Source organism: Maylandia zebra, unplaced genomic scaffold, assembly GCF_041146795.1.
Source record: "Maylandia zebra isolate NMK-2024a unplaced genomic scaffold, Mzebra_GT3a scaffold05, whole genome shotgun sequence".
NCBI lineage: Eukaryota > Metazoa > Chordata > Actinopteri > Cichliformes > Cichlidae > Maylandia > Maylandia zebra.
The window spans coordinates 71129-98813 of NW_027490035.1; the positions used below are offsets into that span (position 1 = coordinate 71129).

Genomic DNA, 27685 nt, shown 5'->3' on the forward strand with positions numbered 1-27685 from the left:
AACATCAACAATGACACGACAAGGAACAGGTGGAAACTGAGGGTTTAAATACACTGGCTAATGATAACGATTAGGGACCAGTGAGAACACAGCTGATCATAATAGAACTAATAACACACAGGAACCAAACATGAAAACAGGAAATGTGAACAGGTGAATAAACTGAACATGAAACAACTGAAAACACTGACTGGGTGAACACCCAGGAACCCTGACAATACTTTAAAAGAGAAGTTTCAATCCCCAACCAGATAGAGTGTGAGTTATTTGTGACCCAGTCATGAATATAGCACATGTGAGTACTCAATTGATATGTTCTAATATTTGGTAAATCTAGACCCCATACTGAACCTGGGAGTTGTAGTGTAGCCATCATACGTTTGGTCTGTGTTTGCTCCATATAAAAGACCTTAGCCAGCCGTTCAGATCCTTCATCACCGTATTTGAAAATATAACTGGAATCATTTGAACAGGACATAACAGTCGAGGCAAAATATTCATCTTAACCAAAGCTATACATCCTAGCCAGGAAAAGGGTAGGGAATTCCATCTCTTATTATAAATATCCCTAAGTATACAAAACCTGTGGGCGACCACTTGAAGGGGAAAGAAAACAGTCCAGTTGGCACTGAATTAAGGCTGCCAATTGGCATAGCCTTCTACTTAGTCAAATTTACTTTATAACCAGAAAATTGACTAAATGTATCAATAATGTTAAGTAAAGCCGGTATTGATGTCTCTGGATCAGAAATAAATATTAAAACATTATCTGCATATAAACTGATCTTATGCTCATAATCAATTTGCAAGCCCCGTTGTTACGCCCCAGTCTAGGGGTACAGGAACGTAGCATAAGAGTTAAAAAAGGAAGTGACCCCGCCCTGGTCCCCAAAACCATACACAGAAAAAACAATTTCTTAAGTAAATGGTGGTTTATTTATCTACACTGAAAACTAAGCTCCGGGGTAAGCAAAGGCCAAAATAACAAACAAAACAAGCTAAGTCAGGAGAAGAGGTGCCATCTAAAACCCTATGTGAAACAAAAACCAAACAAAAGACAAATTTTGTCTGTTCTTTGTCTGTTGTCTGTAACTCCCTAACTGAAATAAACAGGAGAAAACAGTAGTGATGTATCTTGTGTCTCGAAGCTTCGAAGCGTGTGTCGGGTAATCTCGGGGGAGTTTTTGAGGCTCGCTTTGATTACGTATGCAGTGACGTTCGAGGCCTCGTGGGCAGTCCGTACCACGTGACTGATTCAGGAACTGGCTCGCCGGTTCGCGCCAGATTCGAAATAAAATGGGCAGCAAAACACAGCTGATTCCCTCATCACGCTGTGTTGTGGAATTGGATTACCTACGTGCTACATAATAGTTACTTGAGCATTTCTTCTTCGATGGAACCAGCAAGGAAGAGATTTTTTTTTTTATCTCATCTCTCCTAATATAGTATGCACACAGTAATAAATATCACAAGTACCATAATATAAATAAACAACACTACAGATCCTATAATCTGATTTCTTTCTTTTAGTTTATTAAAAAGTGAAGCGCCACACACTACTTTGTGTCATTATCCTGATGTACATAAGCATGATTACACAGTTACACAATCATACCAAAACTCTGTGTTGATAGTTTCCACTTTGTCTTTTGTATCAGACATACTGAGACGATATTCGTGATAAATAACCATGAAAACAATTTATTTATTCAGTTTAGCGGTTTACACATCACATCATTATAATCAAAGAGCCTGTTTCACTTGAATCGTCCACTTGATGGCGGAATAGAGCAAATGAAATCACAATGTTTCAAACCATGAGTCGACCAGATGGATGGAAAGCTTCAGTTCATCAAGAGGCTTCATCTCACTATCACTAGAAAACAGTACAAGAAAAATAATAAGGCAGCTCACCCCTTCTGTTTCAGTGTCTATTTACAATGTGCTAGTTACAATTGAAGACTAATTTACACACTATATACAAGCTCAGTAATTCACGAGAATCACAAGCATGAGGCCAGGGTCAGGTCTGCTGCTGCTGTCAGTGGCTGGCCCTACAACAACTGCTGGTGAGGGATTTTGAAAAGAGCCACATGATCAGGGACCAATCAGCCGCCGCCAGCTCTCCAATCGGGAAGGACCTGTGGAGTCTTAAAGACACAGCACAACAAAAGTACAAAGCCAGCCCAGGGCCGTAACACTGTACATCAGGTGCCCTCCCTATAGCCTTGGCTAACGATTCGATGGCAATAGCAAAAAAAATAGGTGACAGGGGGCAGCCTTGCCTCGTTCCTCTAAACAATGGGAAACTATCTGATTTCAGTCCATTAGTCAAAATGGACACCAGAGGAGTATCATACAGAATATTTACCCACTTAATGAAATCATTAACAAGACTGAATTTATTTGAAGTGTAAAATAAGTATGTCCATTCTATCCGGTCAAAAGCTTTTTCAGCTTCCAGAGAAACAACCAAACCACTCATGTTCCTTTGCTGAGAAGGTGCCTGACATTATTACGGGAATTACGGCCTTTTATAAAGCCTGTTTGATCTTCTTTAATAATTATAGGCAAGAGAATTTTGAGTCGAGTAGCTATTTTAGAAAGTATCTTCTGGTCCACATTTAGAAGAGCTATCGGTCTATAAGAGGAACAAGACTCTGCACACTATTAGCTTCCCTTAGAGTCTGAGGTAAACTATTATTCAAGAATGAATAATTAAACATATTGACTAATGGATCTATTAACAGCTCACTGAATTCTTTATAAAATTTACTATTAAATAATGGATTGCAATGAATAATAATGGATTGCATTTATACAGCGCTTTTCGGGGCCCTGAAAGCACCATCAGGTCTTGGGGCATTTCTGTTTTTATAGCGTTTAGTACTTCCTCTCTAGAAATGGGAGCATTGGGGGTGGTCTGTTGTTTTGTTGGTATGGTAGGCAGATCGAGTCGGGAGAAGAAATCCTCCATTAATTCCAGTGCGTCAACTGGTTGTTCAGATGCATGAATCGGTCTTTCTGACTTCTCTAATTGTATTGTCTCAATTTTGACAACTGCAATGCCTGAAACATGTTTTTGCTTAATATCCTTTGTAGCATGAGTTGTACAGCCATAATTTATGGCTCAGTGTGGAGAGCACATTTGCAGTCTGCTGGCAGTCTGGGAACGGCCCATCTACCTGCCTAGAGCTCTGGTGTTGATAAAGGCAGCGTACAGCGTATGTGGTCCAGCTGGTCTGTGGACATGACCACTGACAGTCCAGGGCATTGTTGTTTGTAGACATGTGCAGTGTAATTTTTCTTTTATAGATTTAAAACTTCAACAGTATCAATATATAGGACCACTATAACAGCAGGTGTTTCAAAGATTTTTCCATGTCACCTTTTGTTTTAAGTCTCAGACAGAAAGGTAATTGTTGTGTTTAAATGCCTCGTGAGTGTTTATTTTATTTTTTATTTTTAGGCCTGCTCACATTTTAGTTTGGCCGCTGTGTTTGGAACACAGCTGAGCCTGAGTATGTGTGTGTGAGAGAGATGGAGCTTCATCTCTAAGTTCTCATTCTTCTTTGTTTCTGTGCGAGGTTTGTTAATACCAGTTTTTGGCCTCATAGTACTCGTTGGATTGATCTCACTGCCCATATGGAAAAGAAATAGAAAAAATGTATAAAAGACTTCATATAGTGAATCATATAAGGCTTATATGATTTACTCATGAAAGTGGCCACTTTCTCATTACTTTCATATATTGTTTTAGTAAGTATCCAAAACATACAAAGTTTCATTTATATAATTTTTCAAGGGATCTTAAATCTGTTTTCACTCTTGTATGCTTTTCATACAAGTTCCACACAAGACAGATACAAACTTTATAAGATTTATATATATCTTTTCCATATGGGTGAGAACGACAGGAAAATCAGGGGAATGCATTGTATATTTACAATATTCTAGAATGACTTGTGAAGCTGTTTATAAGAAAGTGTGACGTCAAAGGTTCAAACAATTGCACTTAAAGACAAATTCTTTAAATTCTTTAAATGTGTCATTCATTTGCTTTAAGAGGAAATTAATTAGGATGATAAGGAACAACCCAGAAATCACCAGGGCTCAAATCTGCCAATCTACAGTGAGGAACCACAGCCAGTACTGAAGATGTCCAGGTAAAGAGTAGAGCTAATGTAGAGCCTTGAAATTGCCATATTTCTAATGGCCACCAGAGGGCAAACCATCTGGTTGACAAAAGTCTTCCTGTTGTATAGACGTTCCTAATTTAATACTGAGTAGAACAAAAAGTCAATTTTTGTAAACTGTGTAAACACTCAGAGTCAGAAAGGACGATTCCCCATCGAAGCTTTCTGGCTAATGACTTCACTTATCACAGCCTGTTTCAACACACCACGATGGCTGAAGTGATGATGCTTCATAATGAGTCTCGAAACGAGTAGATGACATCACAGTCATGGCCTCTATCTATTAATACTGTCTATGGCCCTTCCACCTGCTTTTTAAAAACATACCTTTTCCCTGAGTTCAAACACTCAATAAAGTTTGGAAATAAATCATCACAGGATGATCAGTGTGGTAGTGAAGATTACTAAATGGTAATCTTAAGCGTGTAATTTAAGGTCTGTACCTGTTGACAGTTACTAAAAGCAGTTTCTGTGAAGCCCACTCATTAAACGCTATTAAAGACAAAGTCACAGGGAAAGTCCTCTTAAATGTGGCCACAGAAGCTGGTCACCCAGTAATGTCACTGTTTTATTCTGAGAATTTAGATGTGGGCGGTGCAAACCACTAATAAAACCGACACCCACAGGTCAACAGGAACGAAACTGGTGGAAGATCACGTCACAGAGAGTCCCCGTGCTCAGCCAATGGAAATCCTTTCCACACACCGAGGGAACATTTATCAATAAAACATATTCAAATACTTCTCTGTATGTAATAAACTAACTAACTTTACCTTTCCTGTCACTATTAAACAAAGTAATGCAAGTTTCCAACAAGTCAACAAAAGAGTGAAACAAAAACATTCATTCAAACAGATGCATTTAATTCTCCATGTTTTTATTAGAGATGTGCAACAATCCAGTTGAACACTGCTGCCCTCAGCTCTGGAAATATCGCTTCCCATAATACACAAAACTGTGTTATTGGAAAACTGTGAAAAAATATCAAAAATAAAAATAATAATTAGTAAAATGTTTCCCTTCAGTGTTAAATGGATTGATTTTACAGCAGCTTATGTTTACGGTTAAACTCGTATACTTGTGTTTCATGTCCAACATTGTATTTAATAAATAATCTGTTTGTACTGGCTGTCGTCTGAAGATCTACGATTCTACTACCACTACTACTGCTGTTAGTAATGTTAATACTACTACTATACATATTAGCATGTTTAAACAAATTACAGACACATTAAGCTGTTCAACAAATTTCAACAAAGTTTGTTGAAACAAACATGAGGAAGGAAGCTGCTCACCACAGCAGTTTATGGTTGGTGTGTTTCCATCAGTGTTTATTTTTGTGTAAATACATCACCAAACAGCCCCTAATTCAGTGACAAGCTACAGTATATAAGATGAGCTGCTGTCACACTTTGACAAGTTCATCAGCTGGTAACAAACCTGTTCACGGCTCAGATCCAGACTCAGATTTGGTGCCTTTCAGCGTCTCAACATGTGTTCGAGTCTCTCCACCAGCCGCCTGATTCTTCTGATCTCCCTGAGTGTGATGATGCTCATCTCTGTATCAGGTACAGGTTTTATTTCTCTGTTGTCAAAGTTCAGTAACACCAGCTAACAGATCAGTAAATTATTTATACAACATCTGAGAGTTCAGCTTATTTCATTCTCCATGATATCTGAAAGGCTCTGAAGAATAATGACAATGTGTGTGATGATGTGCTGCAGGGGCTGACCACGTGGGGAAAACCTGCTATAAAACACATTCTAACAGACTTGTAATAAACATGTCTACACCTAAATGGGCAAAAAACATCATCAGCTGCTTTGAAGACGACAGACATGGCTGCCTTCATGGCTATGTGTAAGTAGAACTTCTTCTAAATACACTTAAACCAAATAAAATGTAGAAATGAATTCTTGATTAAAAATCCACAAACACAACAATGAAAATGAGATTTGCACTGAAACCTTGATGTAGCAGATAAATGTTCCCCTCTCTAACATACAGCACTACTGTTTGCTCTGTGATTGTTTCTAATGTGGTGACGTTGGGGAATCTGTGAGTTTGTGCTTATGAGCTTGGAGGAAACCTGAGCTGTTCTCTCACAGCATAATGCAAAATGGACCCTGCACATGTTCAGTTAACAATAAAGTGAAAATGTCCAATCCTTTGATTTGTCTTCTTCGCTCTAAACTTCTTTCTTTATCCTTCTGTTTTTTCGTCCAGGGTCAAAACAAGTGGAAATAGAACATTTTTCCTCAGACCAAACACCGAGTGGCTTAAAAGGAAAATAAATGAGGTGAGAAACGAAATATTAATAAAAATGTGGACACAAAGTTTAGAAAAACCAGCTGTGACTTTCTAGCAAATATGTGAAGATTATAATATAGGTAATAAAAAGACACTGTGTATATCTGTCTAATGGTGCTTCTTCTTTTCATGTCACCTTCATTCTTTTACCACCACAGGGAACTCTGCTGTGTCCTCCAGTGATTTCTAAATGAAGATGATGGAAACGATGAAACAAAACCTGTAGGAAACAAGACCCTAGTATTTTTTGCTTGTTAATTCACACTTTAACAGAAATATTTATTAAGAAATGTTGACTTTTCTCAGTAATTACTGATAGCGCTTTAAAAAACAGTTTTGTTTATAATTGTTACAAATTTTATTAAGTATGAATGTTTGAAGTTTTCTTATTCTGTCTTCAATCTGAGAACAAAGATAAATGAATAAAAAAGTTTTTGCAATCAGATTGTTTAATGGTCTGTGTGATTAATTATTATTTGCTGTAGGTGTTATAACTGACAACAAAATACTTATTGTTGTGATTATTTCATGATGACGTCATGATCACAGGACACCAGGAGGCAGCATTTAACCGATATGGCAGAAGTAAAAGTGAACATTCAGAAATAACTTGAAAAGTTATTCACAAATACATATTTTATTCATACTGATTAAGACACCCATACCTCCCTCTCCTCAGCCACCTCCTCCAGCTCCTTTAGGGAAACACTGAGGCGTTCCCAAGTCAGCCAAGAAACATACGTCTTTGTCCTTCCTTAGATTGCAGATAATTAACTCCACTCCTCACATCTTAGTCCCTCCCACTGCAGATGGCAGCAGAGGAGGTATAACTATAGATTTAACAGGATCTTAACAGTCATCTTTGAAACTTTTGTGAAAGTGGTGTCAGTGTAAGAAAGAATAATGTGATGTCAAACCTATTTGTTTGAGTCACAGGAACAGAAATAGTGAGATCAGCTTAAATAACTGAAGCTATTGATCTTTAAAGAGTCCTCCTTCTATTATTGTTTGTATATCTAGCAGAGCCAAAGAGCCTAATATTTTAGGCAATGTATTGTGTCTCTGCTTTTAGGATAACAAACAGGTATGATTCAGCGATTTTGAATCACTGAGAGACAAAATATAAAAATGTAATTACTGTAATTACCTCCCTGCTAATTAATCTTTTTTTTTTTTTTTTTTTTTTTCTGGAAGTGACATCAGAAACAGCAGCATGTGACATCATGTGATGGCGGAGCTTCAGTTCATCCTTTGTCATCCTTTTTTTTTTTTTTTTTTTTTTAGGACAGGGGGAAAGAATGAAAGAAAGAGGGGGAGAGAAAGAAAGAAAACCAAAGGGGAGAAGAGACGGTGAGAAGGGGGGAAAGAGAGAGAGAGAAAAAAAAAACAAACAAAAAAAAAACTCCTGGGTCACCTGTATGGAGAGAGAGAAAAACAAAAAAAAAACCAGGGGAGACAGCAAACAACAAAGAGCAACATAATAATAGAACAAAAAAAAAAAAAAAAAAAAAAGCACCATCACAATAAACTAGCTAGTCATAGATATCAATAGTTACTAAATAATAAACGATATTGTGCAGCACGCAAGATAGACAGCGCACAGTGTGCTTTGAGGCAGCAGCCAAGAAAGCTGTAGTCCGCATCTGTGAATACCCGTGTGTACACCTGTGTGCATACCTGTGTGGATCAGCATGCTTGCATTCCAAAGGTTTCTCCATGTAACGATCTGCTAGAGAGTGTGGGGGAGCCACAGCCCTGTCCTCTATGGTATCAAGCAGGTATGGAGGAGATCAAAACTCCAGACATCCAGAGGCCCCCAGAACACAAGAGACCAAGGAAGACCCACAGAGGGGCAGCCGCGCCACTGTCCCAGTAAGAGCTGAGGAGAGTCCCAGATGAGGGCTCACTCAGCAGCCGCGGAGCAGAAGCCAGGGGGAGTAGCAGTGACGCGCCCGTGAGCTCCGCCGGCAGCCAGCTGTGCCTGAGTGACCGAGCCCCAGGCCGAGAGGCCGGGGGCACCCCACCTCCGAAGTGGCCCGAGCGAGCCCCAATAAGCGGCCGCCAAGGAGTGAGCCGGTGTGTACCTGGACGCCCACCCCCAGATACAAAGAACCACCAACGCACCAATACCTGAGGGAGTCCGCCACCGGCAGGGGAAGTGCTAATTAATCTTGCTAGTGTCGTCCTTCAGTTGTTTCAAATCTCTCATCTCCTGCTTGAACGGACTCACACTATATATATATATATATATATATATATATATATATATATATATATATATATATATATATATATATACAGTGGGGCAAAAAAGTATTTAGTCAGCCACCGATTGTGCAAGTTCCCCCACTTAAAATGATGACAGAGGTCAGTAATTTGCACCAGAGGTACACTTCAACTGTGAGAGACAGAATGTGAAAAAAAAATCCATGAATCCACATGGTAGGATTTGTAAAGAATTTATTCGTAAATTAGGGTGGAAAATAAGTATTTGGTCACCTCAAACATGGAAAATCTCTGGCTCTCACAGACCTGTAACGTCTTCTGTAAGAAGCTTTTCTGTCCCCCACTCGTTACCTGTATGAATGGCACCTGTTTGAACTCATCATCTGTATAAAAGACACCTGTCCACAGCCTCAAACAGTCAGACTCCAAACTCCGCCATGGCAAAGAACAAAGAGCTCTCGAAGGACACCAGGAACAGGATTGTAGACCTGCACCAGACTGGGAAGAGTGAATCTACAATAGGCAAGCAGCTTGGTGTGAAGAAATCAACTGTGGGAGCAATCATCAGAAAATGGAAGACATACAAGACCACTGATAATCTCCCACGATCTGGGGCTCCACGCAAGATCTCATCCCGTGGGGTCAAAATGATCATGAGAACGGTGAGCAAAGATCCCAGAACCACACGGGGGGACCTGGTGAATGACCTGCAGAGAGCTGGGACCAAAGTAACAAAGGTCACCATCAGTAACACACTACAACGGCAGGGAATCAAATCCCGCAGTGCCAGACGTGTTCCGCTGCTGAAGCCAGTGCATGTCCAGGCCCGTCTGAAGTTTGCCAGAGAGCACATGGATGATACAGCAGAGGATTGGGAGAATGTCATGTGGTCAGATGAAACCAAAGTAGAACTTTTTGGTATAAACTCAACTCGTCGTGTTTGGAGGAAGAAGAATACTGAGTTGCATCCCAAGAACACCATACCTACTGTGAAGCATGGGGGTGGAAACATCATGCTATGGGGCTGTTTTTCTGCCAAGGGGACAGGACGACTGATCCGTGTTAAGGACAGAATGAATGGGGCCATGTATCGTGAGATTTTGAGCCAAAACCTCCTTCCATCAGTGAGAACTTTGAAGATGAAACGAGGCTGGGTCTTCCAACATGACAATGATCCAAAACACACCGCCCGGGCAACAAAGGAGTGGCTCCGTAAGAAGCATTTGAAAGTCCTGGAGTGGCCTAGCCAGTCTCCAGACCTCAACCCCATAGAAAATCTGTGGCGGGAGTTGAAAGTCCGTGTTGCTCGGCGACAGCCCCAAAACATCACTGCTCTCGAGAAGATCTGCATGGAGGAATGGGCCAAAATACCAGCTACTGTGTGTGCAAACCTGGTAAAGACCTATAGTAAACGTTTGACCTCTGTTATTGCCAACAAAGGTTATGTTACAAAGTATTGAGTTGTATTTTTGTTATTGACCAAATACTTATTTTCCACCCTGATTTACGAATAAATTCTTTACAAATCCTACCATGTGGATTCATGGATTTTTTTTTTCACACTCTGTCTCTCACAGTTGAAGTGTACCTCTGGTGCAAATTACTGACCTCTGTCATCATTTTAAGTATATATATATATATATATACAGTGGGGCAAAAAAGTATTTAGTCAGCCACCGATTGTGCAGGTACCCCCACTTAAAATGATGACAGAGGTCAGTAATTTGCACCAGAGGTACACTTCAACTGTGAGAGACAGAGTCTGAAAAAAAAAAAAAAAAAAAAAAATATATATATATATATATATATATATATATGGAGAGAGAAAGAGAGATGTTCCCTTGGTCTGTGGAAGGGCTTTCCACAGACCGAGCACAGGGACTCTCTGTGACGTGATCAGTTTCGTTCATGTTAACCTGCGGGTGTTGATTTTATTAGTGGTTTGCACCTCCTACATGTAACTTTATGGGGGTTTCCTTTCCACAGCCATCTGCAATTAATGGGTGACCCAGTTTTGTGGTCAAATCTGAAAGTACTTTCCTCTATGACTTTTGTTTTTAACAGCTTTTAATGAGTGGTCACCACAAAAACCACCTCTATTCTTTGTCATTTTCAACAAATATACACCATAATTTAGCTTAAGATTACTGTTTTTTTTTTTTTTAGTAATCTTTAATACGCCACTGATCACATACAAAATACATGATTATCCATTTCAAAACTGTATTAATAAATCATTTGAACTCAGGGGAAAATGTATGTTTAAAAAGCAGGTGGAAGGGTCATAAAGAGTATTAAATGACAGAGGAAGCCATGACCATGATGTCTCCAGAGGATGCAGCCGACGTTTTGGGCCACAGCTGAAGAGTCATGAGAGGGGAGAGGAGATGTAACAGACTGGGACATCCTCACTTTGGAAACTTGTCTTAACGTGATGCCAGTTAAAAGTAACCTTTTCTGAATCATACCCACTGAATGAAACCAGTTATACTTCAAGAGGGCCTCACTTTCCCACTTTCTCAGTCTATTAAAGGTATCTTAGGAACTGTGACATCTTTCAACATGGAGCACTGTTGCTAATACCCTTTCTTGGTCTGTGATTTCATGTTGCTGTAGTGTTCTGTGTTTATGATTTGCTATATTCTGAGTTTTCCTATTCATGCGAATGCATCCCATAATCTCCAAAGTTGCCAGAAACAACTTACCAAGGAGGTATCTTAGTCAGCTGCTCAAACAACCTCAGTTCTTTCTGTTAGATGTGGGCACTATCAGATTTGCTGTGAACACCTCCTGAATGATCTGAGGATGAGTCCAGACACCTATTAAACAAAGCTCCTTTCTTCTGCTTTAAACTATGATCTACTCTTTCTAGTCCTCCTTGTCCTCCAGGTGCTGATCTCTACCATCCCTCTCTATCACGTGTCTGTGTGTGATTAACTCAGCTAGCCTTCTCAAAAGTGCTGTCCATTCACAATTTAGCTGGCATACCCTCATCATCCTCACCTGCAGCATTGCAGCATGCACTGCTGTAGTATTGTTCTGGCTTTTTAACTTGTGTTTCCTGCATTTACCTATAGCTTGCCCTAGCATGTTTCTTCGTAATAGATTTGAGTTTTAGAGAGTTTTAGCTTTTGGGAGTTTTACATTTGCAACACATTCCAAGAGGATTTGGACTTTATAAAGGAGCTTTGGATGAGCTTATCTTGGAGAACTGGGAAAAGTATGCAGTTGAATAAATGAACCATCTGTCTGTGAGTCCTTGCATCAGGAAACAACAAATCTGTCTCCTGAGGGACAATCCTTTAGGTTCACTTTGCATTATCTCAGTTTCATTAGTTACAATAAGACTTATTGACATTTAACCGTTTTAGTTTGTCAGTTCCGAATCTCTTGGAAACCCCCGAATAACAGATCTCACACTCAATCACTACCCACAACATGTGGCCAAAAGTGAGGGTAGGAACATAAATCAGCCAGTAAATTAATCGCTTTGCTGTCAGACTCTGCTCTGTTACCCACAAACAGAGTAGCACACACAGTCTAACTCAGCACTTCCTTCTTGCTTGCTCTCTCTTCTCTTGCAGAGTCTGATTTGTGATGTTATACACTTTAAGGCTGAAATTGATTTTTAGAAGCTGTGACACACTGACCTCTCACATGAAGTCAGAAAGACTGCTCTCAGACCCACCTCTGCTAGCTGTACACGTAACCCAAGTAGACCTTAGTGGTTCCGATCAAACAGATGATGTGAGTTAATCTTTATTTTTTCAAATCTTGATTTTGTCCCAGGTGAATGTCTTGTCTCGTACTTCAGCTAGAATAGAAAAAAAGACACAAAGCTGGAGTTATTTTGTGTCTTTGCTGCACAGCTGCCTCTTCTTCTCTCATCCTCTCCCTGTGCCCTGTGTTCCTCTGTCAGTTGTCATGTTGTGACCTCAGCAATTTTTAGACAAGAGAGAAGATTAATTTTATTTCGATGTGGAGCAGATGGAGTGAGTTCCTCCTGAATGATCTCTGAGTCTGAGTCCAGAAACCCTTTTCAGCTGCTTGAATCCATGAATCATTGATCTTACTCCTTCAGTCAATACTCAATACTATGGCCCCAACTTGTGTTGTGGCCATAGGTTAGGGTAGGAACATAGAACTCCGCTCTCTCCTTTGGATCAATTGGATCCCAACTACACTTCACTTTCCTCTCTCCCGATCTTGCTCTTTTTCTGGTGTAGTGTGCACTCTGGTAAATGATTTTATGTTTTTAAGGTTTTAATTGGATAGAAGGCATGACACACTGTGCTCTTACATGCTTTATAGATTTTTAAAATTCATTTTAAACAGCAGTTTTCATGGCAGCTCTGTGCAGTTGGTGTTGTCTCACGAACCGAAAACTGGCGGCCTGATTTACTCTGTAAATGTATACTTTTAAATGAGCTCTGTCTGTAGTCAAAAAGTTACAAAAATGTCCACTGAACATGTAACTTTAACTGTAGGGTGGTGTACTGAAAGGAACCAACCTAAAAAAGGATAGACAATAAGAAAATCCCTTTCATTGGAGGCTTTGCTACAACCACACAGTCAAGCTTTGGATTCTGCTGTTCAAAGCTAAAAATGTGGATCTGAAAAACCCTTCGATGATAACTCCTATTTGGTGAAGAAATAGGTCAAAGTTCAAGGTCCGGCATGAGTACATGCATGGATTGCACATCAGCCACAATTTATCAATCTAGCTATGAGCGTGATGACGAGTAAGAGGTGATGATGGCAGCATGTGGCCAGTTTGAAGAAAGGAGAAGAAAACAACAAACGTGAACATATAAAGACATGAAGAACACACAGTGGGAGTGTTTGTTGCTGTACATCATTTCCTCAGAATAGCCTGCTCAATTTCCACATTTCCTCTTTTTGTGACAAACTACAGTATATAAGACCACACAAGCGTCAGCCTAACAAAGTTGCTTAGAGCACTGATCCAGAGTCAGATTTGGCGCCTTTCAGCTCATGAAGATGTGTCCGACTCTCTCCATCAGCCGCTGGATTTTCCTGCTCTGTCTGCCTGTCGTGATGCTCGTCTCTGTGCAGAAAGGTACAGCTCTTATTTTAATGGTGTTTGCAGTGTTTTCACTATATAGAAGGAAACACTATCTTTATTGTATCTCAAACTTTAATGCAACCAGAAAGATGTTTAATATTGTTTTGACAGTTTTATTGTGAGTGCAAACAACCTCAATACAGCAATTCAATCAGTAAATGTACTTTTAGAGGTTAAATCTCACGTTTTGATCCTCTTAAGAGAAACCTGATGCCTGTTTGCTTAGTTGTAATAATTTTTTATTGGATAACAGAAACTAGGGGTCACGTAAAGATCTAGAGCCCACTTTCTTTTTCTTTTAAGAAAATCTCTTGAATGAAATGAATCATTTAATGTCAAAATTAAGAGAAAATGATCAATGTCTTTCAGGAACATTTAATAATCATGAATAATAGCAGTATTCCTAATATTTGTTGAGTTCATTTCATACTTACAATAACACTCGTGTCATGTCATGCTGATTAAGCTCATTGTTGTTCTCTTTTCATGCAGCCCATTCCTCAGCTCAGAGTTTGGGTTTGCCGTGCTGCCACAAGGTCATCACCCAGGAAGTAAAGACAATCCAAAGTTGCTTTGAACAAAAACCACGCTATCGCTGCAGGCAACACGCCTTCCTGTGAGCAAGCCTAGATTTAAACACAACTCTGAATTTTCCATGTTAATAACGAGTACATTATACATGTTGCACTGAGACACTGATGTAACAACATGTTTCACTTGTTTGTGTTTCTGCTTTTAGCATCATCAACAAGCGGCATAAAAATAAGATATGGTGCATTGATCCAAATTCTGAGTGGCTCAAAGACAAAATAGAGAAGGTGAGTCAAAGGTGACATCGCTCAAAGTGACTCTTCTGCAAACAAGATTACTGGATTGAGTTCCACTAAAGGAAACACCCGACTAAACTAAGTTGCCAAACGTCCATCTTCCATCATAGTCAGCACGATGCGTTGACTACAGTGAATTTATCACTGGAAAATCCCCTCCCGTCTAGTTTAGTCGCTGCGTCTTTCAGCTGCCTCAAATCTCTCATCTCGCGGTTGAATGAACTCCAGCTCCATCATCTCAAACTGTGCCTGGTGACAGCAGACGTTCTTTTCTGGAAATCCACTGGGAGCTACTGGTTTGGGCCGCTCTAACTAGGACCTGCAGGAGAGCTGGTGTCACTATGCACACGAGGTTGGCGACTGTCACCAACTGTATCCCAGCATGGTGGAGGTGGAGTTCAACTATGGAATTAGGAACTAATTCCACTGACTAATTAACACTGACTTCACATCCAGTGAAGTCAGTGTTTTATAAAGAGATATGGGATGAAAGGAAACCTCCTCTAAAAATGTAGGAGGGGGAAGCCACTCATTAGCCTTTGCTGGTGTGAAACTGATGGACGATAATATCAGACTCCCGCTGTGAAGTAACGTAGAAAGACAAAACTATAGATCAGCCTAACAGACAGTAATAATAAAATATTCTGTAAAATATTTCTAACTGTAAATATTTCTCTGTTTTCTTCTCCACAGGGAGAACTGAAATGTCCTCCGGTGATAAGTGTATGAAGCAACAATGAGACCACAAAAACATCAGAGCAAAGACAACATTTTGTACTTATTTAATTGTAATTCTTTTTGCAGATGTATTTATTTATTTATTATGTAAGTTATTATTTTAGCCTTTAAGCGATCAACATCATTCCTAATTTGTTGTATTTGTTGTAGATGACAGTAATAAAAGTTGTTCTTTGTGACTCTAAATAAATATGGCTCATGTTTAAAGTAAAATCTAATGCAGTTTGGTGATTCTTTTCTGGGCGGCAGTGCAGAGAAATTTCTGTTCTGACTCAGTGTCACATTTCTTTCAAATTGTTAACATGTAAAATATAACAGGTAGAAATCAGTTCATAACAGAGCTGAGGCAAAACCATTATTTTTATTAATCCTTACAAATAATATTAACGAAAAGCTGATAATGAAAGAAAACTTTCACGTAAGAGGAAACTGAGGAAAAGTGTTGCTTTGGATCATGTACATTATGTGCATTTATGAGGACACTGGAACATGAAACCTGTATCTGTATCGGGTGACCTGATGTCCCTCTTTAAGCGCAGCTGCACAACATTTTATGTCCCCCTGTCCCACATTTTGACCGACTCTGCAGGACATGCACTTTCATAAGGTCTGGCTTTAGTCAGTGCAGCTGAATGGAAACATTTCTTATACTTAAATTAAGTTTAGCCTGTCTAATTCTATACCCACGGAGACTCACAGGGAAAGTCACGAAAGTTACACGCTGTGCAGATTTTGGTAAATATGATGGAAATGAACACAAAGAAAATGATGCAGCAATATAATCTGAGAAACTGAGGGAAAATATGATGTGATGTGACATTATTTGTAAGTCATACTTGGCTAAAAATTGCTAAAATATACAGAAATGGCTAAAAAAGGCATGTTGATCTATGGACACATCATTACTGAAACCCAAAGACTGTTACCAGGCAGAACAGCTGAATAAAATACAGCCTATTGTGTGAGATCATAACAACAAAGTTTAGCCTCCTTTTCTTCCTGTTGTATTGACTTAGCAAGAGAATTTAAAACATTGCATTAAAATATAAGATATTTGACAGCCTCCCTGCTTTGGTAATGTGCTGTTGTCCCACACAAACACTGTGTTTGTCCCACATTTAGTTTATTCATCAGAGTCAAAATGAAACTGTATGAAGGATTCATTTTACATGCCTTCATTAAATTGTATATACAATAAGTAAATAAGTCAATAACTAAAAACTTTGAAGAGGTCAGATGGGAAGCTGTTGTCAGATTTATCCAGTTTGATGTTGAATGATGGAGGTGTTATGATACCAGAGGTGTCTGTGGCTCTAAAGCTGAGGTAACATCCCGTCTTGCCAAAACGAGTCTAAAATATTAGAATAAAATATGTGATTTTACAGTGACATCACAACAGAAGCTACATTTTCTTGCTGACCAGTCAGGTTATGGTTTTAATCTGTGTTATGCTGTCGACAAAATACACCAACATGTGATGTCCATAACTCGCATTAGAAATTAAATTTGTTTCTCCACTCGTTTATGTTTTTCATCACCACTACTGTTGCCATGGCGCTCATTGTTGGCTGTGCAAAGTCATTTCTTGTGGAAATTCAGACACATTTGGTCCTGTGTGTATTCAAGCTGTGTCATGAGATGTTTCAGAGGTGAAACATGCAAAGCTTTACAATCTCAGGTCTGCAATGACTCTATTTATAACATGTGTATTAGTAAAACCGCTGTCAGTCGCACACCTCTGATGTCAGAGCTGACATGGTCTCTGAGGTCAGTGAACTAGCTGATCAGTTATTTATAACTCCGGTGTTTCTGTCACTGCTGCAGACAGTAAGCATAGAAATACAGTGAATCATCAATACAAAGGAAAAAGAGAGTCACCTTTCTAAATTGATCATTTATTCTCAGTAACAACTTTTGAGATGAGCCTGAAAATCAGCATTTTGTATTTTATTGATGCTTCTCTGGGTTGCAGTTTCATCTTCATCCAGGAATTCATATCTGTGTTTGTAGGAGATGCCTTTAGGACAATGTAGTTCTCCCTGTGGTGTAGAGAGTGAGAGAGGAAAGCAAAAGTGGAGAGAGAGGAGAAGTTGTAGTTAGATAAACTGAAGCACTTGGTTCATTTATTCCAAGCAAACACTGTTATCTATCTGCCTGCACTACTTCTTGGTCGGTTTTTCTTACAGACCAAGAAATTTCATATTTTTAATTCTATCACAACTTGTTTTTAACAGTAAAAGAAGAACTTCACTATGTTGGAAAGCGAGGTAACATTTCAGACATGTGCACAGCTTTTAATAACTACTTCTCTACAGTGCTTGATGCCAGTAAGGGTCTTGCAGTGGCGTGGTGGTTAGTACTGTTGCTTTATAGCAAGAAGGTCCTGGCCTCAAATCCAGGACTGTCTTTCTGTGTGGAGTTTGCATGATCCTGGTACTCCTGCTTCCTCCCAAAGACATATATATGGTGCATGTTTCTGGTGACCATAAAAATGGTTAATGGAAATACACCTCAATTAAACTTAAAAACATGAAAACGTTGTTGAAAAACTGATTGAAAGAAAATAGCAAAGCAAAAACCAAAATCATTTAAAAAAATGTAATGTGTATCAGTGTAGTCAAATATTTGGCTACAGCCCTGAAATGTATTCGTATGAAATTGCAGTCAGCCCAGTTGTTTTTGTTTGTATAGTTCTTGATGGGCTCTTGTATGCGACCGTGGCGCAGGAGGTTGGAAAGCCTGGAACCGGAAAGTCGCCAGTTCGATCCCCAGGCTCTCTGTCCTGGTCGTTGTGTCCCTGGGCAAGACATTTCCCCTACTGGTGTTGGCCAGAGGGGCCGATGGCGCGATATGGCAGCCTCGCTTCTGTCAGTCTGCCCCAGGGCAGCTGTGGCTACAACTGTAGCTGCCTCCACCAGTGTGTGAATGTGAGTGAATGAATAATGGAATTGTAAAGCGCTTTGGGTGCATTGAAAAGCGCTATATAAATCCAATCCATTATTATTATTATTATTATTATTGTATGTGTGGTGGTGTGAAGGAGGAAAACTGGTAAAGGTAACTAAATAGTGTTAAGGGTGCCACCTGGGGAGGGAGTACACCCCAGGAGAGATTACAACAGCCAGTCTAAACGTTGTAACAGTAACAAAAGGCACACAGGCTCGTCATTAACAAGCAGAGGTTTGGCAAGTCAATTTCATAGAAGACAACTTATTAGAGAAACTACCACCAATATAGAGCCGCAGATAAGAAACCGACTTAAATAGCAGGATTAGCAATACCAAACCTTAGATTAAGACATTTCATTAAGACACAAACATTACTTAAAAGAACAAGGTTCGCTGCCACGTGCTGCCCTAGTTAAAAATAGCAGCTCAATAAAATAGTTAATCAAAATGGTGGAGACCGGCCACCTGGGGAGGCAACCTACAGATCGGAGTGCCCAAGGGTGCCACCAATTACTCTACCGTGCAGTCTTTCTGTAACTTAAATTGTGTGTTATACTTGTTTCCCAGTGTGTACACTCATATGCATCAGAGGGAATTCCACCACACGTCCCTACCCCCCACAGCAAGCGGCCGTGCCTTCACTAAAGCAAAATAAAAGAAACCTATAAATCAAGCAACATAAAACACAAAACAACTCAGTAAATGATAAACAGAGAAAAAGGAACAAACACACACAGGCAACCTTTAAAACCTAACAAAATATAATAAAAAGTTAAGACTAAAACACCATAAAACACAAATAATCAATCAATGCCACACACATTGCCGCTCTTGAGCTTTAGGGGAGATGACACTGATGATTTACCTTTTTAAAGTTTTTTGCCAAGTCGGGGTTTAATTGTGAGTTGCCTCCTTTTTAATGTGTGTCACATGTTGATTTGTTTTTATCAAGTTCACTGTCGCTTATCCTGTCTCTCGCATACTGTAATACAGTTTTATAGTTTTAACCGTATTTAATAAAGTAAAGCTTTTAATTGTTTTAGGTACTACTGTTACATGGTTAATTTTATTTTGTATTAACATGAAACCCTTTTTAACTGACTGTGTGCCTGCAGCTCTGTACTATTGAAATAGGTACCTCCTGCGGGTCACAAACACCTTTTAGATTTCTTAATTCACACACTGATTTTCATAATGAAAACTACTTTTGAGGAATCATTGCAGTCCTTAAACTGTGTGCGGTTTAGTGTTGTCTAACAAACTGTAGCTAAAGGCCTGATTATCTCTAAAAATACTTCTTGAAAGATCATATCCCACAAACTTAGTTTAGAGAGACCACACTGTCTACACTGTATATAGTGAAGTCTGCAGGTGTTTGAACATTGAAATTTGTTTTGTCCCTAAATTATTCTGGAGATCATCAGAATGAAAAGTTATTGGCCATGATTGCACAGCCCCTTTTTTAAAAAAAAAAGATTCCACAACATTATTGTATGTCAGGTGGTGCTCAGGGCTATCCAGACTGACAAGCGGGACATTCAAGGTCACCACTCCGGTGGGGAGGGAGCCTGAGATTGTCTAAATTGGAGTCTGTTCTATCGCAAATGCAGAACAAAAGGTTTTAAGACAGCAAATAAGTTGGTGCTCTAAAAAACACGATTGTTTGCTTGCAGGACAGCAGCAGGAGATGAGTCCTCTGTCACAGATGGTTGGTCAGTGAAGATGGTCACCTGCAGGTTCAAGCTCATTGCATCTCCAACCCACATCCACTGTCACTGCACTTAAGGGAAGTTATTGTTGGGTTTATCTAAGTACAAACCCTGCTGGAACAATTAGACAATCAACTGCAGCAGCAAAACAAAACACAGCTCTTCGTGTGATCACGCGCGAGGGAGGCCAACTGAGGTCAAGCGCTGTTCCTTCCACTCGAACCACGTCAGAGTGTCTGCAGAAACTCCCGTTAGTGCTCCTTTTATTGCAATTACATGAATATGCATAGTCTCATCTAGAGATGGACCGATCCGATATTACGTATCGGTATCAGTCCGATACTGACCTAAATTACTGGATCGGATATCAGAGAACAATAAAAAATGTAATCCGATCCATTAAATATCACGAAAGCACCTCGCAAAACTTGCAACACGCCGTAACTCACCTCAGAAAGTTAGCACGTCGGAGCAGTATGCATCACGTGATAGAGCGGCTGTGGCATGCGGGACCTGTCGGTGGTCTGGATAGCATTTGGAGCTTCGCTAGCAACCTGGCATTTCATCTCCGACAAAGTTATCCCCGAGAGAAGTAAAGCAAGTGTGTAAGTCCATCTCTGAATGTTTGTAAAGCATTCCTGCGTTAAGCTTAACAAGCGACTGCCTCTTCTTGCTGCTACTTCAATCATGAAACTGCTTAATGATCAGCTGATCGGCTTTTCTGTCCGACTCTGTCTCTCTTGTTTGTTTTTGGCCCACTTTGCACCAGAAAGAGGAAACCAGCGGCTGAACAACAGCAGCACGTTTAAGCTTGATCAGCTGTTGTTAGAATTTAGTTAATATTTCTTTCTACTCCAGGATCTTTTTCTAGCTGACGGCTGGTAACTGTGCAGGGGCGGATCTAGCAAAGTTTAGCCAGGGGGGCCGATAGGGCATTAACAGGGAAAAGGGGGCACAAAGACATACTTTTCTTTCTTATTCTCATTTAAAATGTCTAGCTTTTAATAAATAATTATCTGACACCCAAAGTTTTAATTTGATGTAAAAGGAATAGAAGTCAATTACTGTATATAGTGACTATTAAGTCTAATATATATACCCTAGTAAGCTATAGTACTTTTTCCTTTGAGAGGGTACCATCTGTGCAGTCTGCAATTTTGTTGAAGAAAGATGTTGAATCTATTTAATATTTCTTGAAAAATAATTGATTTCTGTGCATTTTTTTGATGATATGTTTCCAAATACAAGTGACAATCCTAAATTATCACTCTGACAGTTATGTTCTGTTAAAGACTTTCTTCTGCACTTACATTTGGATCACCTAAATCCATGACAGTCATTTGAGCAGTAATGCCACGACTGGAAACAAGCAATCCCTGAAATATTACAATATACCAAGCTTCTGTGTTTGAATACAAAACAAATGTGTTGTGTGATCTAGAGACTGCACTTGTGGCTGAACCGTAAATACATTTTATTTTGATTTTATAAATAATGTAACTTGCAAAACAAAGTTGTGGAAAGCCTTAACTTAGTTTCAGGATAATTAAATCTGAGCCTTTGTTTCACTGTAAGATTCTAACAATGATGGCAACATAACTGTTTGTTGTTCAGCAGAACAGTGTCCAGTATGTTGGCTGGTAGACTTTCTTACATAAAAGTTGGGCTGATTTTAACAGCATTACAAGCTTTCTTGGTTTTTTGAGGCATAAGTTCTGGTAACTAATGAGGTTGTACAGTGTAGTGATCATTTTGAAGCAAAGGGTGATACTGATGTTCAAGAGCCGCAGGTCATTTTGACGTTTGATGATCTTCTAGCATCTTCTGGTGATCATTTTGAATCAGTTGACAATGCTGATAATGTGATTGAAGTTGACACTGTGCAGAGGGGTGGTGGGGTTAGGACTAAGGATAAACCTGATTTTAATTCCAGAGAACTGCAGCAGCGTGTTGATTTTAGAACGATTGCTGTAGATAGTCTAGACCATGTTCCAGCCAGGGTTAGAGGGAGTTTGGGTAATTTAATTGATGAAGCCTTAGATAATGGATTGCATTTTTATAGCGGTTTTCTAGGCACCCAAAGCGCTTTACAATTCCACTATTCATTCACTCTCACATTCACACACACTGGTGGAGGCAAGCTACAGTTGTAGCCATAGCTGCCCTGGGGCAGACTGACAGAAGCGAGGCTGCCATATCGCGCCATCGGCCCCTCTGGCCAACACCAGTATGCGGTAGGTGAAGTGTCTTGCCCAAGGACACAACGACCAGGACAGAGAGAGCAGGGGGATCGAGCCTCATCTGTAACCTCCCGTTTACAGATGAGCTTCCCAACCACCTGAACCATGGTCGCCCCAAGCAGATGATGATTATAATACAGATTTATCTCTGGAGGAAATCATGTAAGTGCTTCAGACTAATGATGCATCAATATCTTGGGAGGAGTTGAATGTGATTGTCACAGTTGCTCATAACAGGAGTGGAGGAGGCATTTGTTTGAGACTGGGCAACATGTTGTATGATGACATTTTGTCAAGAAAAGGGAAACATCTATATAATCTCCAAAGTAACGATAGTAACTTGTGCTTTTGTGCCTCGTACACTCTGTCAATGGTTGTGTGTCTGAGGATTAAAAACGACTTTATGCAAAACAGCTACACAGCAATGCAGGACTCGAACTGACCTCATGTCCCATTGTTAATCAGTGGTGCTGGTTTCAGTCATTATGTAAATGTGCTGTTTATTATGTCAGGAAACCTTCATCAGCTGAGACTGAAAAATTCACTTGGATGAGTGAAAAAATGTTTCTCCCACTGAAAACACTACGTGCAGATGAACAGAATCATTGTTTTGAGATTTTACCAGAAAGGCTTTAGGACCCAGGGGATTGAAGGGAGTGTAAAGCAGCGGGCGCTCACTCTTTCTCCGCGGTTCTATCACAGAGGCGTCGCAGTCAGCAGATGTGGTGTGTGGATGTTTAGACGTTGTTGGTAAGCAATATGAAACTGAAAATTAGAACTTGTATCATCCTGTGAGAATATAGCACGAGTGTGGCTCATACTGTGTGTACTTATGGAAGGAGTGCTGAAGTATAACATTTAGATAAGGCTGGTTGGCATTCAGGAGCACGCTCACAGTAAAAGAAAGACGAGGAACAAAGCAAATGTTTTGATGTTTTGGATCATGAAACTGAAAGAAGATTTGAAATGAACTGTGTGTTGCATTTTTTGCATTTAGTTTTTGTCAGTACTGACTAACAAGAAATGAACCACGCTGTGTGGCAGGTGAATCATTCAGCTTAAGGTGTGAAATGTCCTGTAAAAACTGTGAACTGTAAATATATACTGGTACAGGTATGCAGCCCAAACTGTAGGATGGCCTCTGTGTGTGATATTGTTTTTCCACTTTTCTCCCTTCTTACTTCTTTCCATTCTACTTATTTGAGTCAGGTCAATGGTCTCGGGTTTACAGTCGTGTTTTCAGTTATTTTGTTTGGCATGGTGCAATACGACAGCCGGGCAAAGTACAATCCCTGAGTGGAGGCTTAATACCTCATTGAGGTTTACCCCTGTGTTCATGAAATGATGACAGGATGCTCTGAGTTTCTCCTGTTTCCAGATGTTTAGTGCATGTAATACTTGCCTGTGTGTGACTGTGTTTATTCTATTGTGTGTTTGTGACTAAAAAAGCTTAAAGGATTCCTGTTGGTGCCATTACTCTTTCTTTTCATATGAGGCTCATTTTAACTATAATTGTATTACAAATGATTTAATAAATAAAGTTCTATATATATTTTCTGATATTGACCTCTCGTCACCTTTATTCTGAATTTATTCCTGCATGATTTGAGATTAGATTGTGTATGAATAACATAAAGGGCTTAATGACTATGAAAGGACACACTAAATAACCCTGTGGATGTGCTTGTCGATGGGTGTTTGTTGGTCTCTCAGTAAATGATGACCTCAGAATAGTCGGCTTAAATAATGCAGTTCTTCTTTCTGTGACAAACAACAGTTCAGACACTTTGACAAGTTCATCAGCTGGTAACAAACCTGTTCACAGCTCAGATCCAGACTCAGATTTGGTGCCTTTCAGCGTCTCAACATGTGTTCGAGTCTCTCCACCAGCCGCCTGATTCTTCTGATCTCCCTGAGTGTGGTGATGCTCATCTCTGTATCAGGTACAGTTTTTATTTCTGGAGTTTGTTTTGTTGTCAAAGTTCTGTAACAACAGCTAAAAGTCTGTTTCTCAACATGGTTATGAATCTATCTGACCTTAATGCAACTTGCTCACTGTGAGCTAACTGTGTGAAAAGAGACTAAAACTATCACAGACTGTAACAGAGCAGCTGTTTCTGGATAAATTTAAAATGCAACTCTACATTTTATATTACTGATTAAATCCAGCTGTATTTTTGTCAGTTATATAATTTTTTATATTACACATAATAACTGGATCAGTAAATTATTCGTACAACATCTGAGAGTTGTTTATGTAATTCTCCATGATATCTGAAAGGCCCTGAAGAATAATCACAATGTGTGTGATGATGTGCTGCAGGGGCTGACCACGTGGAAAATGCCTGCTATAAAGATCATTCTAACCAAAATGCAAGAACCACGTTTACACCTCAATGGGCAAAAAACATCAACAGCTGCGTTGAAGACAACAGACCAGGCTGCCTTCATGGCTATGTGTAAGTAGAACTTCTTCTAAATTCACTTAAACCAAATAAAATGTAGAAATTAATTCTTGATTAAAAATCTACAAACACAACAATGAAAATGAGATTTGCACTGAAACCTTGATGTAGCAGATAAATGTTCCCCTCTCTAACATACAGCACTACTGTTTGCTCTGTGATTGTTTCTAATGTGGTGACGTTGGGGAATCTGTGAGTTTGTGCTTATGAGCTTGGAGGAAACCTGAGCTGTTCTCTCACAGCATAATGCAAAATGGACCCTGCACATGTTCAGTTAACAATAAAGTGAAAATGTCCAATCCTTTGATTTGTCTTCTTCGCTCTAAACTTCTTTCTTTATCCTTCTGTTTTTTTCTTCCAGGGTCAAAACACGTGCAGGAAGAACATTTTTCCTCAGACCAAACACCGAGTGGCTTAAAAGGAAAATAAATGAGGTGAGAAACAAAATATTTATAAAAAAAAATGTGGACACAAAGTTTAGAAAAACCAGCAGTGAACTTCTATCAAAAGTGTGAAGATTATAATATAGGTAATAAAAAGACACTGTGTGTATCTGTCTAATGGTGCTTCACCTTCTCTCTTTCACCTCCACAGGGAACTCTGCTGTGTCCTCCAATGTTTTCAAATAAACATGTAGAAAATCGATCAGCTTAAATAACTGAAGCTATTAATCTTTAATGAGTCCTCCCACTATAGTTTGTATATTCCAGCTGCACCACAGTGTTTAGAAGCAGTGACTGTCTGTCCTCTTACATGTCTCGTAGGTTTCTTAATTCACACAGTGATTTTCATAGATTTAATCTAAGTAAAGATGATGAAAACGATGAAACAAAGTTAAAGTAAAGCAGCTGCTGGAAACATTTCTGCTCATTTATTAGTTCACACTTTGACAGAAATATTTGTTAAGAAATGTAAATTATTTTTTGCAAATTATTCATAGCGCTTTAACAGTCTTGTGTTCACACATATATATATATACAATACAATATCATTTTACTTACTTTAACATATTTAAAACCAGGGGGTACACCAAATTACTTCAGAGTAAGGAATAAAGAGTAAAATGATGACACTGAACAGTAAGACATTTAAAGAATGTAAAATAGAGAAACAAACAAAGGATTGGCAGAATTCATGATAATTTAGAGAAATGAGTAAAGATACGCCAGTTAGTGATTGGTGAGAATTAGCAAATATACTACAAATGTCATTAAATATGAATGTTATTCTGTCTTCAAGCTGAGAACAAAGATAAATCAATAAAAGCTTCTGAAATCAGATTTTGTTTAATGGTCTGTTTGATTAATTATTATTTGCTGTAGGTGTTATAACTGACAACAAAATACTTATTGTTGTGATTATTTCATGATGACGTCATGATCACAGGACACCAGGAGGCAGCATTTAACCGATATGGTAGAAGTAAAAGTGAACATTCAAAAATAACTTGAAAAGTTATTCACAAATACATATTTTATTCATACTTTCATTAATGTTGCAGGAGCAGCAGACTGAGCACAGACACTCATACGGTCCTCTCCTCCTCCAGCTCCTTTAGGGAAACACTGAGGCGTTCCCAAGTCTGCCAAGAAACATGCGTCTTTGTCATTCGTTAGATTGCACATAATTAACTCTATTCCTCACATCTTAGTCCCTCCCACTACAGATGACAGCAGAAGAGGTGAAGACGAGGCATGAGACAGGTCTATTGCGGAGGTGTGGTCCCTGGCTCAGCTGCAAGGGCGAAGTAGTACAGTGAGCTCAAGGGGGCGGTGCTGGAGAGGCTGGTGGGGCCACAGCTGGTGGCGTTTGAACTGATGACAATCTCTTTCACCTTTATAGTGAAGCAAGAGAGTGGCATGAGAATGGAGAGCTGAGACCGGCGCCGAACAGACTGTGGGTCGTTATATGTGCGTGTAATTATAAAAACTGATATCCAAGAGCACAAACATTGTGTGTGTGGAAGTCCATCTTACAAGGACGTTAACAGACATCATGGAAACCTTGTTTTAAAGTGGTGTCAGTGTAAGAAAGTATGAATGGCAGGTCAAACCTATTTGTTTGAGTCACAGGAACAGAAGGAGTGAGATCAGCTTAAATAACTGAAGCTATCGATTTTTAAAGAGTCCTCCTTCTCTTATTGTTTATATATCCAGCTGAGCCAAAGTGTTTAGAAACTCTCTGTTCACCACACCAGACTGACTTCACTTCAAATCCGTTCTGTCTGGTTTGCTCTCTCTGAATAGTGATTTTGTGCATTTTGAAGCTTAAACTGGTTTTTAGAAGCTGTGATTCTGTCCTCTTACATGCCTTATAGATTTCTTAGTTGACAGACAGCTACTTTTGAGGAATCATCGCAGTCCTTCGACTGTGTGCGGTTTATTGTCGTCTCATAAATTGTAGCTGAAGGCCTGATTTTCTTGAAAATATACTTTTAAAAAGTTAATATTCAAGGATGTTTTATAAAGAAAGAGAAACTCAAAAAGCAAAGTGCTTTCACAAAGACTTGAAAATAGTCAAAGATGGAGGCACACACCAGGATTACTACTGAGAATGGCATCCTAACTGTCCCATTTTTGTAGGTTTCTACTCTTTCACCTCCTTTGGCAGATGTTTCCTGCTGTTTGCATAACCAACAAGTCCCTTTGACCTGTGCGACTCCCACATCTCCTCCCTATTAGCCATGAGTCCCCGCCAATAGGGCGCAGATGGGTGCAGATACCAGAACTGAGGTTTTAGATTTTCTTTAAAGCATATTTGTACGTCTTTACATTTTCTTCAATACATTCGTGATAATATAATTTTTGTTCACATCCCATTTTAAATAATCTTGAGTCGTGTTCTGTGTATTTTGTACATGTGGTTTTATAACTACAGCATATTTATGGCAGGTTTGAAATAAACTTCTGCATTAAAACAACATAATAGAAAAACAGCAG

General features: G+C 39.3%; 2 protein-coding genes and 1 long non-coding RNA gene across 7 annotated transcripts in view; 2 read left to right on the forward strand and 1 right to left on the reverse strand.

Annotated features, from left to right (window-relative positions):
* The window catches only part of LOC143415819 (uncharacterized), a 272397-nt gene that overhangs the window by 22451 nt on the left and 222261 nt on the right, over positions 1 to 27685 (reverse strand). The window lies entirely within an intron of this gene.
* On the forward strand, positions 5610 to 6835 carry LOC112431037 (uncharacterized). The gene is made up of 4 exons (XR_003022308.2): positions 5610 to 5764; positions 5922 to 6057; positions 6424 to 6496; positions 6666 to 6835. It is a non-coding gene; the product is annotated as an uncharacterized LOC112431037 (long non-coding RNA).
* LOC143415821 (uncharacterized) lies at positions 20513 to 26026 on the forward strand. Of its 4 annotated transcripts, none has more exons than XR_013096257.1 (5): positions 20513 to 20646; positions 24140 to 24224; positions 24605 to 24740; positions 25108 to 25180; positions 25341 to 26026. XR_013096257.1 is itself a non-coding variant. In XM_076881237.1 (5 exons), exons 2-5 carry the CDS (start codon positions 24149 to 24151, stop codon positions 25398 to 25400), a joined length of 345 nt encoding a protein of 114 aa, XP_076737352.1. In that variant the 5' UTR covers positions 20513 to 20646; positions 24059 to 24148; the 3' UTR covers positions 25401 to 26026. The 4 variants fall into 4 exon arrangements, 3 of the variants coding, with proteins under 3 accessions (XP_076737352.1, XP_076737353.1, XP_076737351.1); XM_076881237.1 differs by having other exon boundaries at positions 24059 to 24224; XM_076881238.1 differs by lacking the exon at positions 20513 to 20646 and adding an exon at positions 22881 to 23031.

Coding starts and splice junctions, on each gene's coding strand:
- LOC143415821 (XM_076881237.1), top strand. CDS start 24,149: ATGTGTTCGAGTCTCTCCACCAGCCGCCTGATTCTTCTGATCTCCCTG. Junction 24,741..25,107: donor GGCTGCCTTCATGGCTATGT/GTAAGTAGAACT, acceptor TTTTTCTTCCAG/GGTCAAAACACGTGCAGGAA. Junction 25,181..25,340: donor TTAAAAGGAAAATAAATGAG/GTGAGAAACAAA, acceptor TCACCTCCACAG/GGAACTCTGCTGTGTCCTCC.